General features: G+C 42.3%; 1 protein-coding gene across 2 annotated transcripts in view; it reads left to right on the top strand.

Moving 5' to 3' along the window:
* Window positions 1-19720, top strand: part of DNAH9 (dynein axonemal heavy chain 9) — a 380960-nt gene that overhangs the window by 297579 nt on the left and 63661 nt on the right. For both annotated transcript variants that reach the window (XM_003818106.6, XM_055101114.2), the window contains 2 exons: window positions 7469-7662; window positions 10414-10562. In XM_003818106.6, the coding sequence (XP_003818154.4) occupies window positions 7469-7662; window positions 10414-10562 (343 nt within the window). The remainder of the gene's footprint in view (window positions 1-7468; window positions 7663-10413; window positions 10563-19720) is intronic.

Genomic DNA, 19720 nt, shown 5'->3' with positions numbered 1-19720 from the left:
CACAATGCCTGGCAGGGAATGCTGGGTGAGGCAACACCAGCTTGCTCCAGAGTCCAGGCCTGCACTCCATGCAGGCAGTTGAGTGAACACCCATGACAGGTTTCAGCGCCATGTGAGGAATAGCATCTACATAAGATGAATCTTGTTTATGATCTCCCATGTTTATTGCATTTTATAGATGTTTAGTAGCACAAAGAAGTATAAGAGTAAAGTAATATGATTGGCTTTCTCCTTTTTTTTTATTAAAATTGTTTATTTTGAGACAACAATTCATATGCAGTTTTAAGAAATAATACAGAGATATCCCTTGTACCCAGTTTTCCACAATGGTAACATCTTGCAATACTATAGTACAATAACACATCTGGGAAATTGTCATTGATACAATCCAGAAAGTTCCACCATTACAAGGACTTCTCATGTTGGCCTTCTATAACCACAACAACATCTTCCCTTACCCAGTTCCCAATACCTACCAACCACGAATCCATTCTCCATTTGTATAATTTGCTGTCATCTCAAGGATGTTACATAAACGGAATTATACAGTATATAACCATGTGGGATTGGTGTGCTCATTTAGCATGATTCCCTCGATATCCGTCCAAGTAGTTTTACTTTATAACTAAAACCTAGAACTTAATTATTTATATACTTGCTGTCCCCTTCAAAGGAGTCATCTCAGGAAATTCTAGGCTCATTCCATTAATGCTACCATTTCTCAAAGATAGTTTTCTAACTTCTTTTTCAGAGCCTGTATTGTTTTAACCAACTTTAGGACTGTATCTAAATCAAGAGTTGTCCCACTTTTTCTGCAAAGGGCCACTTAGTAAATATCACCATCTTCCCATCTTCACATGGCTGTCTTCCCTTTGTGAGTCCCTGTCTCTCTGCTTCTTATAAGAGCACAAGTTATATTGGTTAGGGCCCATACTAGTAACTCCATTTTAACTTGATTACATCTACAAAGACCCTATTTCCAAATAAGATCACATTCACAAGTCCAGGAGATTAGTTCTTCAGTATATAGTTTACTTTGGAGGGACACAGTTCACTCCATAACAATTATGAGGGCCACTTAGACTTTGTAGGCCAGACTCTGTAGCAACTACTCAACTCTGCCAAAGCCAGTCACAGTATAAGTGAATGGACACGGCAGAGTTCCAATAAAACTTTATTGACAAAAACAGGTGGTGGGCCAGATTGGGCCCGCAAGCTGTAGTTTGCCAATCTCTGATCCAAATAATAAAGTTGTAATTTGATTTTTATTTAATTTTATTTGTCATTCTGGGCCCAATCTGGTGAATGAGAAGGGAAATAATATACTGGGGAAGAAATAAGGGGGTACTCCATTCACAACAGAAACCCAAATTACAAAGTTACAAAATGCCTAAGAATGATTAAATAAATGCAGAGAAGTGGAAACCATCCATTTTCCTGGGCTACATAAGATACAAATGAATAGACACACTTTAAAGTAGCACCGTCCAAAAGAAATATAATGCAAACCACTTAAGTAATTTTAAATTTTCTATAGCTGCATTAAAAAATGTTTTAAAAAATGGATAAAATTGACTGGGCACGGTGGCTCACATCTGTAATTCCAGCACTTTGGGAGGCTAAGGTGGGCGGATCACCTGAGGTCAGGAGTTCAAGACCAGCCTGGCCAACATGGTGAAACCCCGTCTCAACTAAAAGTACAAAATTAGCCGGGTGTGGTGGCACACACCTGTAATCCCAGCTCCTTGGGAGGCTGAGGCTGGAGAATTGGTTGAACCTGGGAGGTGGAGGTTGAAGAGAGCTGAGATCGCTTTGCGCTCCAGCCTGGATGGCAAGAGTAAAACTCCGTTTCAAAAAAATGGATAAAATTAATTTTAGCAAGATATTTTCTTTAAGCCAATACAGCCAAAATATTATCTCAATATGCAGTTGTTATAAAATTATTACTAAGATATTTTGTACTTTTATACTAAGCCTTTGAAATCTGGTGAATATTTTTTAAACTTATAGCTCATCTCAATTCAGATGCCAAATTTTCATCAAAAACATTTGTATTGAGATTCCATAAAATTGATTGATTCATATACCCAAGTTGTTCCAACAATCTTTAGAAGTTTTCCAATTAATAAAACAAGTCCTATTTTCTACACTTGAATTTTAAGACCATTAAAATTAAATGCAATTAAAAATTCAGTCTCTCAGTCCCACCAGCCACATTTCAAGTACTTGGGAGTCACTCATGGCCAGTGGCCACCTCGTAGGACAGTATGGTCCAGAGCTAGACAATAATTTCTCGTAGTCTGATGCTTTTACGGAAAATAAGTTAGTTCTGTAAAGCGGTTCTGAATGAACCCCTTTGCAGAACTGGAGCAATGATGGAGATGGACTAATTAACACAGGCTCTGGAGTCAGACATCCCTGGATTCAACTTCAGGTTTGTGTGTGTGGCCTCTGACATGTTGTCTTATTCCTCTGAGCCTTGGTTTCCTCATCTGCAAAATGGTCGTCGTAATACCTTTCTTAGAAGGCTGTGTAAGACACAGAGTAAATGCTAAACCAATGGAAGCTGATTGGTTATGGTTGCTGTATTTGTTTCCTAGAGCTGTTCTAAGAAAGTATTACAATGGAGGGCTTAAAACAACAGAAATCTGTTTTCTCACAGTCGTGGAGGCTGAAAGCTGAAATTAAGGTGTCAGCAGGGCCGTGCTCCCTCCAGAGGCTCTAGGGAAGGATGCTTCCTTGCCTCTTCCAGCTTCTGGTACCCCCTGGTGTCTTTTGCTTTGTGGCAGCATAACTCCAGGGTCTGTCTCCATCTTCACATCTTCACATGGCTGTCTGGCTGTCTTCTGTGTCCCTCTGTGAGTCTCTGCCTTTCCACTTCATTCTTTTTCTTTTCTTTTTTTTTTTGAGACGGAGTCTCGCTGTGTCGCCAGGCTGGAGTGCAGTGGCGAAATCTCGGCTCACTGCAACCTCTGCCTCCCGGGTTCAAGCAGTTCTCCTGACTCAGTCTCCCAAGTAGCTGGGATTACCGGCGTGTGCCACCACACCCAGAAAATTTTTGTATTTTTAGTAGAGATAGTTTCACCATGTTGGCCAGGATGGTCTCAATCTCTTGACCTCATGATCTGCCTGCCTCGGCCTCCCAAAGTGCTGGGATTACAGGCATGAGCCGCCGCGCCTGGCCCTTTCCGCTTCTTATAAGGCCACCAGTCATAATAGATTAGGGTCCACACTAGTGACTTCATTGTGACTTGATTACATCTACAAAGACCCTATTTCCAAATAAGGTCACATTCACAAGTCCAGGAGGTTATTTCTTCAATATATATTTTGGGGGGACACAATTCACCCCATAACAATTATGATGATTAATCACCCAGCTATCTGGTGTCTACATGCTATAGTCGATATGGATTGTACCACATAGAATTTGTCCAAAGAAGGAAAAACTTTCAGGAACTGTGAGTTGTGCAGTTTGGACCAAGTCCAGTTGCCTCTCTTTGTATTACCCCACAAAGCCCTCTGCTGCAAAAGTCATAAGGAATAAATGATTCACAAGCCCTCTTCAGTGCTTTCATTTTACAAAGCTCAACCCAAAAGCTACGTACAATTTAGTTTCATTCCTCTTTTCACGAAATGGATTGTTTGGTTCGCTTTGCCTTGCTTCACTTTGCTTTTTTGTTTTGTTTTGTGGGCTAAGCTCATCTAGCTGTTCAAAGGCTTTTGCCAACTAGGGAAGCTTTATCTCTCTATGTGAATTTGTTAGGAAGAGCAGCAAAGTCCAGAACCATCAAACTCAAGCACAGCACAGGATATGAGCAGGTGAAACACAATGCATTATGTAGTACTCGTTGCCAAAGCCTTTGATGAATGCTCTTTTTAAGTGTTTGGTTGGATTTTAGCCTAAAGAAACAAAATAATTGAATAGGACATGATTTTTTTAAAAAAAATTTTAAGCATTGTATCTCGTGATGAAGACTGATTGCTTTGTTTCCCCAGAAGAACTAATAAGCAGGTAATGAATGAAATCTTTGTGATAAAATACTGCTTTTATTAATATCCTTTGTAAGGGTTTTTTAGGTCCCATCAAATGCAGAACTTTCAGGTAATGGGCATGTTCTGTTGCTCATTAGAAAATCTCATCTGCGATGAAGGCCTTTGTTAGCCTTTGAAAAGGCCCCTTACTACCAGTCTGGTTGCCAATTTAGCTCGGTTGTATTTTGCTACACAGTCCAAAGTAATTAGGTTAATTAGTCATTTCCATTTAGCTTATTAGAAGGCTAGAAATCCCTTTGCCTCATTTGGAAGATTAAATGTTGCAATTGTATTCAATCTAGAGCTTCAAGAAAGTGTGTTTCAGATCCAGCCCTGGCAGCTGGGAGCACTGATCACAGTGTAATTTGCTCAGTTTTGTGGAGATGCCAGAGGGGGTTGCAGGACTGCAGAAGGGTTAATAATGTTGCAAACTGGGAAGAGGGGGTGAGTGGCTGCCTGAAAGAAGATGAAAGTCAGCTCCTCAGCACAGAGAGAAATAATTACAGCAGCTGCAGCTTTCTCAGCCTGTCAAGAGCCCTCCTGCTGGCCAGGCAGATGTCAAATCTTATTAACTGAGCATTTCCTAAGTGCCAGGCACCCTGCTAGGTCTAAGGCGTACAAAGAGGCCTACAAAAGTTCTTGCCCGCAGGGAGCTCACAGTCTTGTGGGAGTAACAGGCAAGTAAACCAGAAGTTGCAATTCAATAGCCATAGGAGCGCCCCAGGAAGGAAAAGGGAGAGCTTTGTAGCCTTCAAAGCATTTGTATCTACATAACAGTATGAGATATGGCAGACCACATGACTTGGCCTCATTTTCCAAATGAAAAAAAAACTCACAAGGGTTTTAAAACAGGCTCCAAGTCCACTGGCTCAAAAGTGGTGGTGCTGGGGCCAGAACTCCAGTCCCCCGGTGCCTCCTGCTCCACTCCACACACCACTCCACACGACTTATCTGCACCATTGAAGGATGATTCCCTGCTGTAAGTGATCAGGGTGAAACTGGGAAGCCACAGAGCCCATGTGAAGGAATATGTAAAGCCAGGACATGTGTTCATTTCCACGGGACAAAAGCCTCTGCAAGCCCCGGTCACATGCCTCTGTCCTTCTCCAGCTGTTCCTGTCGGTGGTAAGGCAAAAGACTCCTCTGCAGCAATCACGCTGCTTCCTGTCAGGCCCCACACTCTCCCTCCTCCAGGCTTTAGCTCTTCTTGATCCTTCCCCTGCCAAAAAAAAAAAAAAATTCCCTTTCCTTCACTCTACCTCCATCTCTGCCCAGCAGAATTCTACATACCTACCAAGGCCTCCCTCATCTTCTTTTTCCCTAAGCTAGGACTGCAGGCTCCTGAAAGGCTTGTGTTTTTTGTTGTTGTTGTTTTTTATTATTTTCTTCCCCAGTATCTGGCAGGTAGTAGGAATTGAATAAATGTCAAAAGAATGAATGAATGAATGAGTTCAAATAAAAAGATTATATTGGGTGCCTAAAAACTCATGGCACTGTGGTAGGTGCTTTAGACACGCAGTCTCGTCTAGCTTTTCACGTCATTGGGGAAACCAGGCATTCAGGCACAGTTGAGTAATGAAGGCAGGACTGCAGGTAATTAAGTATCTAAGTGAGTGATGTTGATTTGGGCACTCTAAAGAAATAGAGCAGACCTCCTACACACACACCCAAAATACAGTTCCAACACCAAGACTGATGATGCTACATACATACTAAGAGGGTATGAGAAAGTTTATTACTCAGATAACATGGTTTTCTAGGAAGAGCAGAGGAGCTCCCAAGCAGACTGCAGATGGCTTGAGAGTGCCAGAAAAGGAGACTGCTTTGGGTATTATGATGCTTAGGGGGTGGGGCCAGGGTGAGGGTGTCTGTGCATGGGCAGGGGCTTGCCTGGTACAACTTCCCTCCAGCACCAAAAGAGAGAGTGCCCAGGGCAGAAGGGGAAGAGGAAAGGATGAGGTTTAAAAGCTATCAGCAGTCAAACATCTAAAAACGAAGTCAAGCTCTTTATTAAAGATGTCAACTCTGCAAGTATCTCTAAGTCAGGGGTGTCCAATCTTTGGCTTCCCCGGGCCACACTGGAAGAATTGTCTTGGACCACACATAAAACACACTAACACTGGGGCCGGGTGTGGTGGCTCACACCCGTAATCCCAACTCTTTGGGAGGTCGAGGCGGGTGGATCGCCTGAGGTCAGGAGTTCAAGACCAGCCCGACCAATATGGTGAAACCCCGTCTCTACTAAAAATACAAAAATTAGCCAGGCGTGGTGGTCTGCGCCTGTAGTCCCAGCTACTCGGGAGGCTGAGACAGGAGAATTGCTTGAATCCAGGAGGTGGAGGTTGCAGTGAGCCAAGATCATGCCACTGCGCTCCAGCCTGGGCAACAGAGCGACACTCCGTCTCAAAACAAAACAAAACAAAACAAAAAACACGCTAACGCTAATGATAGTTGATGAGCTAAAATATATATCTGTCACAAAAAAACTCATAATGTTTCATGAAAGTTTATGAATTTGTATTGGGCCACCTTCAAAGCCGTCCTAGGCCGCATGCAGCCCAAGGGCCATGGGTTGGACAAGCTTGCTCTAAGTGGTTTACAAAAGGATGGGAGGTCTACATGTTCTACATTAGGAAGGATGGCCCGAGGGAGGTTGCAGGTTTTGAACTGGTCTTTCACAACCTGTAGAGCCTTAACATATAACAGTCGTGACCAGCACAAGAAAAGGAAGAAGTGGAATGTGGCAGAAAAGAAAACAGGACTTTACAGATGGTGGAAGTAGTATGAACAAGGAAATGAGTTGGGAATGAGTCAGGCACATTTCCAAGGTTGGGAGCAGATATGCTCAGAGTGGGACAGAGTAGGAGGACACATGACTTACTGGACAGATTGAAGAGAGGCACCAAATGAAGAGATCTGGCTACCAAGTTATGCATTTGGACTGAATCCTTATAGAAATAGACAACCCATGGGCATTTTAAGAGTTGGCGTTAACACAGAGTACATGAATAATTCTAGAAACATTTTGAGAGGTGAATTGACAGGGTTTGGTGGCAGAGTGAGTTTGAGGAGGAAAGGGAGAAGTCACTAACTTTAGGTGTCCAAGCTTCATGACCAGAATAACCATAATGCCCCTTCTTGCCCCTCTTTTCCATGTACACACCTACAGGCAGGTGTGGCTCAGTCTCTGCTGCTAATAATATCCCAAACATTTTATGCGCTAAATCTTGCATGTTATTGGGGCACTTTGCTAAGCTGCTCAAAATTCTTCCTCTTTCTTGATTTTTCCTGGGGGATGATCCAAAGCTCTAGACAAGAGTATAAATGAGACAGAATTGTGTAGATAAGACCATCTGGCCCCTCAATCCCCCAACACAATGCAAATGACAGCTTTCTGGAGAAACTGCATTTCAGATTCTCTGAAATTTCCCAGGTACTTTCATCAATGGAAGAATTCTCTAATCTGGATCGGGACATAGAGGGATCTGCTAAGAGCTGGAAAAAGTTTGTGGAGTCCGAATGTCCTGAGAAAGAGAAGCTCCCACAGGAGTGGAAGAACAAGACAGCCCTGCAGCGCCTCTGCATGCTGAGAGCCATGCGGCCCGACCGGATGACCTATGCTTTGCGGTAGGAAACAGGGTGGTGGAAGGCCCAGCATAGGCACGGGGCAAGGGCAACCTCAGGACAACTGGACCAGCAGGGCTGAGCTCCAAAGCCATGTGTATATAGTAGTTTCCTGGAGCTAGAGGGTGGGAATAGAAATTAACTAAACAGTCCAGGCGCGGTGGCTCACGCCTGTAATCCCAGCACTTCGGGAGGCTGAGGCAGGTGGATCACAAGGTCAGGAGTTCAAGACCAGCCTGGCCAAGATGGTGAAACCCCGTCTCTACTGAAAATACAAAACTTAGCCTGGCATGGTGGCGGGCACCTGTAATCCCAGCTACTCTGGAGTCTGAGGCAGGGAATTGCTTGAACCCAGGAGGCAGAGGTTGCAGTGACCCGAGATTGCGCCACTACACTCCAGCCTGGGCGACAGAGTGAGACTTCGTCTCAAAAAAAGTAAAAAATAAAAAAAAAAAAGGAAATTAAATAGCCATAGCCATAAAGAATCTCATCGGTGTGATATAAATGTTCTAAAACGGGGTTATGGTAAAGACTGTACAACTTGGTAAATGTATTAAGTTATTGAATAGTACACTTAAAATGGGAAAATCCTATGGTATGTCAATTACACCTCAATAAAGTTATTTTTAAAAGAAAAAAGAAGTTGTAGGCCGTGGAGTCTATACTGGATAGGAAAGGAGTGATTAGAGTAAGGGCATGATAGAAAAATACCAGGGAGGGCCCGGGCGCGGTGGCTCATGCCTGTAATCCCAGCACTTTGGGAGGCCGAGGCGGCGGATCACTTAAGGTCAGGAGTTTGAGACCAGCCTGGCCAACATGGTGAAACCCTGTCCTACTAAAAATACAGAAAAATTAGCTGGGCGTGGTGGCACATTCCTGTAGTCCCAGCTACTTAGGAGGCTGAGACAGGAGAATGGCTTGAACCTGGGAAGCAGAGGTTGCAGTGAGCCAAGATTGCACCACCGCACTCTAGCCTGGGCAACAGAGGGAGACTCCATTTTAAAAAAGAAAAAAGAAAGAAAGAAGGAAGGAAAAATACCAGGGAGACCAAGATACTGAAATTCCTCCATTCGTAGTGGCCCCAGTACAGGCAAAGAATAGGTGAAGTCAGGTTAGATTGCTAAGGATAAAAGGCTTGGGTCAAAGAGTGAGATGTTCCCATTTATGTATCCTAACATTTAACAAGTTTCCAAGTAATGACAACGATGAGCATGTGGCCATAGAATTAGGTTGCTAAAGGGGGAGAAAAACAGAGATCTCTTGAGCTGAGGTCACTAAGAATCTACAGGATTGTCCACATGGATGTTGATGTCACCCAGGCTGAAAGAGAAAAAGTCAGTGAAAGAGGAGAGTGACTGAAGGGGAACAGATGACATTGATGTGCAGGGGCAGTGGTGACACAGCCAGGGGAAATGAGCCTCTGAGGAGCCACAAGAGTGGGGAGGGGGCCAGGCACAGTGGCTCATGCCTATAATCCCAGCACTTTGTCAGGCCGAGGCAGGAGGATCACGAGGTCAGGAGTTCGAGACCAGCCTGGCCAACATGGTGAAACCCCGTCTCTACTAATAATACAAAAATTAGCTAGGCATAGTGGCACTCGCCTGTAGTCCCAGCTACTCAGGAGGCTGAGGCAGGAGAACCACTTGAACCTGGTGGAGGCGGATGTTGCAGTGAGCCGAGATCGCACCACTGCACTCCAGCCTGGGCGACAGAGTGAGACTCCGTCTCAAAAAAAAAAAAAAAAAAAAAAAGAGTGGGGAAGGAATGGCTTGAAAACAGTAGTGGGCAGTGAGCTGGACCCTGATTCCGCTTGCCAATCCTAAGGCAGGCGTAGGAGAATGAGCCCAGTCGAGAAGGCTACAGGGAAAATAGTGTTCCTGGGAGAGAGTGCAAGTCTCTGTTAAGACCAGGAGCTGGGTCAGATGTTCAATAAGTGGTTATAGCTATGAAGATTTGTTCAGCATAAAATGTGACACTTTGGACAGGAACACTGGTAAGTGGAGTGAGATGAAAGAAGAGAGAGAAAAATAAAACATGAGAGAATAGGCTGGGCGCAGTGGCTCACACCTGTAATCCCAACACTTTGGGAGGCTGAGGCGGGTGGATCACGAGGTCAGGAGATCGAGACCATCCTGGCCAACATGGTGAAACCCCATCTCTGCTAAAATATAAAAACAATTAGCTGGGCGTGGTGGCAGGCGCCTGTAGTCCCAGCTACTCGGGAGGCTGAGGCAGGGGAATCACTTGAACCCGGGAGGCAGAGGTTGCAGTGAGCTGAGATGGTGCCACTGCAGTCCAGCCTGGGGACAGAGCGAGAATCCATCTCAAAAAAAAAAAAGAGAGAGAGAATAGCATACCGTAGGGCCTTAAATCTTGGGCAAGGCTGGTAGATAGCAGGGAGAGAGCATATGGAGGATTTAACTTACCAGCTTTCTGAAGGTACTGGCGCTAACAGTGTCCTGATGGGTGGGGTGATGTGAGAAGCCACCAGGCTCCCCTGAGGGAGTCAGCGATGGCCTGCCTGGATGGGGCTTCAGAGGGAGCCCAGATCCAGGTGAGCAGCTCGGCAACTAGCAGCACAAGGTTGTGTGTTGACTTAATAAGCAGTGAACTTGGAGCCAGTCCTAGCTCTATAACTACCTAGCCCATGACCTTGAGCATGTTCTTTCATTTCTATAGGCCTCTGTTTCTCAAATGTTACCATTTTGTGGCTGCTATATATGTATAAATCTATATGTGCTTTTTTTCTGGCAGAGATTTTGTTGAAGAGAAGTTAGGAAGCAAATACGTGGTGGGAAGAGCCCTAGATTTTGCAACCTCATTTGAAGAATCGGGACCAGCCACTCCTATGTTTTTCATCCTGTCTCCAGGGGTGGACCCACTGAAGGATGTAGAAAGTCAAGGTGAGAAAGGCCTCCTCTTGGAGCCAGGGCTACATTTGCCCTGTGCACTTTCATTCTTGGGGTCTATTGATTTCTCTTTTCTGGATTCAAGCTTCAAATATGCAACACTGCAAATCATACAGAAGTCAGGGTCATTGCTGAAATAAAATCAGAAGATCACCCACCAGGGAGAGAAAGAGCCATTCTGGGCTGTAAAAGGCAGAACTCACAGTCCCAGTTTCATGAGGAGGCCTCGTCCCCTCCACTCCGCCTCACCCATCCCCTTATCTTGCCAGAGCAATCTTTCTGAAATACTAGTATGATCCTTCCACAGGGCCCCACAGTGTGGCGATTCCTCAAAGACCTAGAGGGAGAAATACCATTTGACGTAGCTATCCCATTACTGATTATATACCCAAAGGAATAGAAATTATTCTATTAACATTATAAAGCTACCCGCATGTATATGTTCACTGCAGCACTATTCACAATAGTAAAGACATGGAATCAACCTCAATTCCCATTAATGATAGACTGGATAAAGAAAATGTGGTACGGCTGGGCACGGTAGCTGACACCTGTAATCCCAGCACTTTGGGAGGCCAAGGTGGGTGAATCACCTGAGGTTAGGAGTTCAAGACCAGCCTGGCCAACATGGTGAAACCCCATCTCTACCAAAATCACAAAAATTAGCTAAGCATGGTGGCAGGCACCTGTAATCCCAACTACTCGGGAAGCTGAGGCAGGAGAATCGCTTGAACCTGGGAGGCAGAGGTTGCAGTGAGCCGAGACTGCACTACTGCACTCCAGCCTGGGTGACAAGAGCAAGACTCTGTCTCAAAAAAAAAAAAAAAAAAGAAAATGTGGTACATATATACCATGGAATACTATGCAGCCATAAAAAGGAATGAGATCATGTCCTTTTCAGGGACGTGAATGGAGTTGGAAGCCATTATCCTCCACTAACTAATGCAGGAACAGAAAACCAAACACCGAATGTTCTCACTTAAAGTGGGAGCTGAGTGATGAAAACACACGAGCACAAAGAGGGGAAGAACACACACTGGGGCCTATTAAGGGGGTGGCAGAGGAAGAGCATCAGGAGGAATAGCTTAATGGATGCTGGGCTTAATACCGAGGTGATGGGATGATCTATGCAGCAAACCACCGTGGCACATGTTTACCTATGGAGCAAACCTGCACATCCTGCACATGTACCACTGAACTTAAAGAAACAAAAATAGAATATTCAGCATGTCCAACTTCAAAACCAAAAAAACAAAAATGATAAGGGGTGGTGGAGACCAAGGTTTTTTCATGCAGTGAAGCCTCCAGGTAGCAGGCTTCAGAGAGAATAGATTGTAAGCGTTTCTTATCAGTCTTAAAGAGTCTGTCCTGGCCGGGCACGGTGGCTCACGCCTGTAATCCCAACACTTTGGGAGGCCAAGGCAGGTGGATTACCTGAGGTCAGGAGTTCGAGACCAGCCTGACCAACACGGAGAAACCCCATCTCTACTAAAAATGCAAAATTAGCTGGGCATGGTGGTGCATGCCTGTAATCCCAGCCACTCAGGAGGCTGAGGCAGGAGAATCGCTTGAACCCAGGAGTCAGAGGTTGCAGTGAGCCAAGACCACACTATAGCACTCCAGCCTGGGCAACAAGAGTGAAACTCCATGTCAAAAAAAAAAAAAAAATAGAGTCTGTCCTATCAGTAATTCCAAAAGAAAGGAGGGTGTAATGAGGCATGTCTGACCTCCCTTCCCATCATGGCCTGAACTAGTTTTTCAAGTTAACTTTGGAATGTCCTTTGCTGAGAGAAGGGGTCCATTCAGAACGGCTGGGAGGCTTAGGATTTTATTTTTGGTTTTCAAGTCTAGTATTGATTATGGAATGAAAGAACTAACAGCATATGCTTTGTGCCTCAGGGGAGGAGAGATAAAGCTAACTAGGCCCTAAAGAACGAATAAGATGTGCATAATAAAATCAATAATAGAGAAGAATTAAAACTGAAAAGCAACAGCCCCCAGCACCAGCCCTCCAGATACGCAGTCCCCCTTCCCAGGCCCTATGCTTTTGTCCATTTCTGAATTTAGTTCTTTTGAGAATTACTTCTCATTTCCTAGTAATAACCTTATATCACCATTTTTGTATTAGCAGTTTTAGATAAAGTGTCTATTCCTGATATGAAAAACAAGGATTTAGCGTGCACTGTGTTCTGTCTGTGTCGTCTTAGATTCTGTATGTGTCTGTTTGGCACTGAGACATCACAGGGCCAAATGCATTAACTATACAGTCTTCCCTCCACATACACGGGGTGGGGACTGGGAGGTATTGGTTCCAGTCCTTGCATATCCCAGTCCCATCATCGGCCCTGCCATTTGTATATACAGGCCTCACATCTCTCAAATACTGCTGTATGTTCATCTGAGTTTGGTTGAAAAAAATCCATGTGTAAGTGGACCCACACAATTCAAACCTGTGTTGTTCAAGGATCGACTGTACTCTCTTTGTCTATATTCTTCTAAAACAAATTTTTTAATTGACAAGTAATAATTGCACATATCAATGAGACACATAGTGAAGTTTCCATTCACATAATACATAGTAGTCAGATCAGGGTGATTAGTATCATGAGCAGCACAAAGTCAGACATAACCAGATCCACGGACATTTGTGTCTTTCTACAGTATCAGTCTTTTACTGATGCTATTCCAATCATAAAAGCCACAAGCTTTACGGAGGTAATTCTTCTTAGTATTTCCCATTTACTCGGTAGTCAGAGCTGTAGGCACACGGGCTCAAGCCATTCCAAAAGTCAGTCGATATTGCAAACCATACATAATGGTATACTAAATCAATATAAATGTTACAGATTAAACATTCCACATCAAACGAAGTAACATCTAACATCAAGATAAAGGGGAGAGAAAAATGGGTTAATGAAACAGTCCAAGGGGAGCAACATGAACAAAAAGAATCTCCTGTCCTGGTCTGGGCAGTCTTTTAACGAACCACAAGGAAGAGACTTTGATGTGGGCAGAGCCTTCCGCGGATGCCGGGTGTTTATCACAATTAACAGCAAGACCAGTGTCTGTCAAGATGGCTGTTCTGAGCCAGTGAAGTCCTCTGGTGAGGACTGATAGTGGGAAAGTGTGCCTGGTTATGTCCTTATCTGGTTGCATGCAGTCTCTACTGATTAGGCAAACATCTGGTCCCTGTTGGTACGATGCCTTTTAAAATGTAAGATGGAGTCTTTTGCTAAGATGGAATTACTTATGCTCCATGCATTAGCATATCCACCAACTCAAACATTTAATCATTTCCTTGTGTTGGGAACGTTCCATATCCACCTTCTAGCTACTTGAAACTATATAATATGTTATTGTCAACTATAGTCTTGATGCTCTGGCATTTGTGGCCTCACTGATTGGAGAGAGACTGCTGCTCCCAAAGCTAGCCAGTTCTTAGAGATCACAAAAGGCTCACCTGGGAATATGCCTTTTGTAAGCAAAATAACCATCCAGAGTCCACACTCCCAATCATCCCCTTTATCTAACTCACACACCAAGCCAACATCCCCACTGGCCTAAATCAACCCAGGGCCAGGTACCAGACTAGTAAGGACAGTCCCTATGCCCCCAAACCACAAGAGTTACTCAAATTAGCCAGTCTTGAACTGTCTCCCCTGCCTTGCCTTGTGTTTCTCAGGGAAAACCCCAATAAAGACCCTGGCCTACGATTTCCCCTTGCTCCTTCCTGCCTCTTGACCAACCTGGTGCTCCCCCATGTGGCTTTGCACGTATGGTGCATCCCCTGATCTCAGGAAATGTAAGGAATAAAAATCTTTCAGTGGCATTTGCCCCTCCATGACATCATCCAGACTCCTCAATCAATGAACATCCCACAGGTACAGATGAGACACGCTGCTGCCCACCAAGACTCTCCTCGTGCTCCCAAATTTTTCAACAGCTGCACTGAGATATAATTCACAAACCATACAATTCACCCATTTAAAGTGTGCAATTCAAAGCATTTTAGGATATTCATAAGGCTATGTGACCATCAACATATGCTAATTTTCAAAACTCTTGTTTTGAAACCCTACATCCACTAGCCATTACTTTCCATGGCATCTCACCACCTCCCCAGGCCTAGTCAGCCATCATTTACTTTCTGTCTCTAAATATTTGCCTATTCTCGGCCGGGCGTGGTGGCTCACGCCTGTAATCCCAGCACTTTGGGAGGCCGAGGCGGGTGGATCATGAGGTCAGGAGATCGAGACCATCCTGGCTAACACGGTGAAACCCTGTCTCTACTAAAAATACAAAAAATTAGCTGGGCGTGGTGGCGGGTGCCTGTAGTCCCAGCTACTCGGGAGGCTGAGGCAGGAGAATGGCGTGAACCCGGGAGGCGGAGGTTGCAGTGAGCCAAGATCACACTACTGCACTCCAGCCTGGGTGACAGAGTGAGACTCCATCTCAAAAAAAAAAAAAAAAAAATTGCCTATTCTGGACATTTCATATAAATGAAATCATATACAGTATGCTTTCTTGTGATGAGCTTCTTTCATTTGGCGTAATATTTTCAAGGTTCAAACATGTAGTAGCATGTATCAGAACTACATTCTTTCTTATGGATGGGTAATATTCCATTGTATAGCTGAACCACATTTTATCTCTCTATTCATCTGTTGATGGACATTTGGGCTATTTCATCTTTTAGCTGCATAAATGATGCTTCTATGAACATTCATGTACAAGTTTTTGTGTGAACATAAGTTTCAGTTCTCTTGAGTATATACCTGGGAGTAGAATTGCTGGGTCAGGTGGTAACTTTATGTTTAACTCTAAGGAACTGCCAGACTGTTTTCCAAAACAGATGCACCATTTCACAATCCCAACAGCAATATGCAAATTCCAGTTTCCCCGGGTCTTCACCAACACTTATTATCCATCTTCTGATTAGAGCCACCATAGTGGGTATGCAGTGGTAGCTCACTGTGGTTTGGATTTGCATTTCCCAAATGATGGTAAGTGTCCTTTTTATGTACCTATTGGGCATTTCTCCATCTTATTTGGAGAAATGTCTATTCTATTCCTGTTTTTAAAATTAGGTGACTTGTCCTTTTATCGTTGAGTTATAAGAAGAGTTCCTTATAAATTCTGCATACAAGTTTCTTATCAGATATATGATTTCCAAATATTTTTTCTCATTCTTTGGGTTTTCTATTTGCTTTTTTAATGGTATTCTTTGAAGCAGAAAATTTTTATGTTAAAATACAATTTATCTATTTTTTCCTTTGGCCACTTGCGTTTTAATACTATATTTATAAAACTATTGCTAACCTAAGGTCACAAAGATTTACTCTCCCTTGTTTTCTTCTAAGATTTTTACTTTTTGTTATTACATTTAGGTCTATAATCCACTTTGAGTTAATGTTTCTGTATGTAAGGAAAGGGTCCAACTTTGTCCCTTGACACGTAGATATCCAATTGTCCCTGCTCCATTTGTTGAAAAGACTATTCTTTCCTGGTTAAATGATGTTGGAACCCTTGTCAAAAATAGACCATCAATGTAAGAGCTTATTTCTGGACTAATATTTATATCGCATTGATCTATGTATCTATCTGTATGCCAAATAACAGTCTCAATGACTGTAGCTTTGCAGTATGTTTTGAAATCAGGAAGTATGAGTTCTTCAGCTTTGTTCTTTTCATGATTGTGTTTGCTACTCTGGGTCTCTTATATTTTCCTTTTTGTTGTTATTTTCTGTTTGTTTCCCTCATTCTTGCTGTCATCTTATGTTTCATATAATTTTAGAATTGGCTTATAAATTTCTGCAAAAAATAATAAATGTAGCTTGAATTTCAGTAAGGACTGCACTGAATATGTAGATAAGATCTAGAGAGTATTACCATCTTAACAATATAAATCTGATCAGTGAACATGGATTGTCTTGCCATTTATTTAGCTTTCTTTAAGTTCTTTTAACTATGTTTTGTTGTTTTTAGTGTGATTGCTTTTCTTTTATTAAATGTATTCCCAAGACTTTTTTCTTTTAGATTCTGTTGTAAATGGAATTGTTTCCTTAATTTCAGTTTCTCTTTACATACTGATCTTCTTCAAACTTGCTGAACTTTCTTGTTAGTTCTAATAATTCCTTCTAGTGAATTTCTTAGGATTTTCCAGATACAAGACCATGTTATCTGCAAATTCAGATATTTATGTTTCTTCCTCTATCGTTATATGTTCTTTTTTTTGTTGAGATGGAGTCTCGCTCTGTCACCAGGCTGGAGTGCAGTGGCACGATCTCAGCTCACTGCAACCTCTGCCTCCCAGGTTCAAGCAATTCTCCTGCCTCAGCCTCCCGAGTAGCTGGAACTACAGGCACACGCCACCATACCCAGCTAATTTTTGTATTTTTTTAGTACAGACGGGGTTTCACCATGTTGGCAGGATGGTCTCAATCTCTTGACTTCGTGATCTGCCTGCCTCGACCTCCCAAAGTGCTATCCTCATATGTTCTTATTTCTTTTTGCCTAATTACCCTGGCTAGAATTTCCAGTACACTGTTAGGTAGAAATAGCAAGTTCAGACATCCTTGTCTTGTTTCTGATCTAAGGGGAAAAAATCAGTCTTCATCGTTAAGTATGATGTTAGCAGTGGATTTTTTGTAGATATCCTTTATTGGATTGAGAAAGTTGCTTTTATTCCTAGTTTGTTGAGTTCTGTATTATTGTGAAAAGTTGTTGGATTTTGTCAAATGCTTTTTCTGCATATATTGTAGTAATGAGATAGTTGTTTCTTTATTCTATTAATATTGTATATTATATTATTGATTTTTAGAAGTTAAACCAATCTTGCATTCCTAGGATCTCAATCAGTCCTAGTGTACTAGTGTATAATTCTTTTTATGTATTACTGGACTCAATTTGCTAACATTTTGTTGAGAATATTGTTTTTCTTTCTTTGCAATGTCCTTGTCTGTTTTCAGTATCAGAATAATGCTAATAATCTATACATCAGAATTAGTTGGAAAGTATTCCCTGTGCTTTTATTTTTTTTTTGAAGATTTTGTAGGCCAGGCACCGCGGCTTATGCCTGTAATCCTAGCACTTTGGGAGGCTGAAGTGGGTGGATCACCTGAGGTCAGGAGTTCAAGACCAGCCTTGTCAACATGGTGAAACCCCATCTCTACTAAAAACACAAAAACTAGCCGGGCATGGTGGCACATGTCTGTAATCCCAGCTACTTGGGAGGCTGAGGCAAGAGAATTGCTTGAACCTGGGAGGTGGAGGTTGCAGTGAGCCAAGGTTACACCACTGCACTCCAGCCTGGGTGACAAAGCGAGACTCTGTCTCAAAAACAAAAAAAGATTTTGTAAAGTATTAGTATTAATTCTCATGAATGTTTGGTAGAATTCAGTGATGAAGCCATCTGGGCCTGAGTTTTTTTGAGTAAGAAGTTTTTAAATTATTAGTTCAATTTATCTTTACTAGTTATATATTTACTCAAAGTTTTTATTTCTCTTTGAGTCAGTTACCATAATTTATTTCTTTCTAAGACTTTGTCCATTTCATCTAAGTTATATAACTTGTTGATAAACACCTCCTTAATTTTGATATCTATATTAAAGTGTTTAGATCATCTATTGGGTATGTTATAACTAAATGCTATTAGAAAAACAATTTCTTGTCCGGGCACGGTGGCTCACGCCTGTAATCCCAGCACTTTGGGAGGCCAAGGCGAGCGGATCACGAGGTCAGGAGATCGAGACCATCCTGGCTAACACAGTGAAACCCCATCTCTACTAAAAATACAAAAAATTAGCTGGGCATGGTGGCAGGCACCTGTAGTCCCAGCTACTCAGGAGGCTGAGGCAGGAGAATGGCATGAACCCAGGAGGTGGAGCTTACAGTGAGATGAGATTGCGCCACTGCACTCCAGCCTGGGTGACAGAGTGAGACTCCGTCTCAAAAAAAAAAAGAAAAGAAAAAGAAAAAGAGAAACAATTTCATATTCCACAAGTTTTAGATAATTCTTTTGACTTCTTTCTAGGTAAGCTAAAGCTTCCATTTCTCATCTTGTGTCAGCTATGTCTTTGTTTTTGCATAGTCAAGAATGAATGCATATTCATTCTACTCTGTTACTATCATTAATTTCATGCATGCCTAGTTTATGGGTTAATTTTTAAGTTGAAAGCCAATAAACAGCACATATATTCTAATATATGTAAATATATCATTCACTGCAAAGGCAAGTAATGTCTAGGATTACGCTTCCTTCTTTTTGATCAAATGTCATAATCTTTAGGGGGTCTCTAAAAGAAGAATGTTCTTAGCACAGAGGTTCAAAACATGTCAAATTTCAGTTTGCTTTATAGGTGATGATAATTTTTGTAGCTTTTAGTTTTCTTTGGAGTTGCAAGTTGCCTTTTATTTATCTCGGGAGAAGAAGTAAATGCTTCACTTATCATTATCACTACCTTTTTATTCGTTCTCTATATTGGAAAGACTGCACTTTATTCTTCTTGAAGATACTCTTCCTGGAGCTCACTGACATCTTCTTCTAATATAAATAAATTGTATTTCAGCCTTCTAGGAAGCTATCATCCTGAGACCTATTTTCTTTATATTCTAAATTAGTTCTACTGTCTTTATATCCCATGTCTTTTATTTTCAATTTTTCATCCTTACTTTGCTGGCATAAATTATCAGAAAAGACTCATGAGAAGTAAAAATTTGGAATCCTTGGGTGTCTAAAAATGCTTCAGTTTTGCTTATATAGTAGTTTGCTAGTTTTTCAAGGTCCAAAATGGTTTTTATCAGAACTTTGGATACATGATTCTATTATCTTCTAGAAGCCAGTTTTGTTCATGAGATATCATATGCCAGTGAAATTATATTCTTTCTTTGTTTCTTTGTCGGTGACCTGTTTTTATTCCCTGAAAACTTTAGAATAATCTCTCTACCTTGTGTTCTGAAATTTCATAAGCTGTGCCTAGTTGTGGGTCCTTTTCATTCATCTGCTGAGCAGTCAGCCTGTCATTTCAAGTGGAAGAGTCACTAAAACTTTTGAGCTCTAAAAATTTTTCTGTTATATTTAGTAAATGCCACCACCATTTACCAAGTTTCTCATGCCAGAAACCTGGGTGTCAATCATCCTAGACACCTCTTCC

This window comes from Pan paniscus, chromosome 19 (assembly GCF_029289425.2).
Source record: "Pan paniscus chromosome 19, NHGRI_mPanPan1-v2.0_pri, whole genome shotgun sequence".
Taxonomy (NCBI): domain Eukaryota; kingdom Metazoa; phylum Chordata; class Mammalia; order Primates; family Hominidae; genus Pan; species Pan paniscus.
Note: the sequence above shows the minus strand (reverse complement) of the source record. Positions and strands in the feature narration are given on the sequence as shown.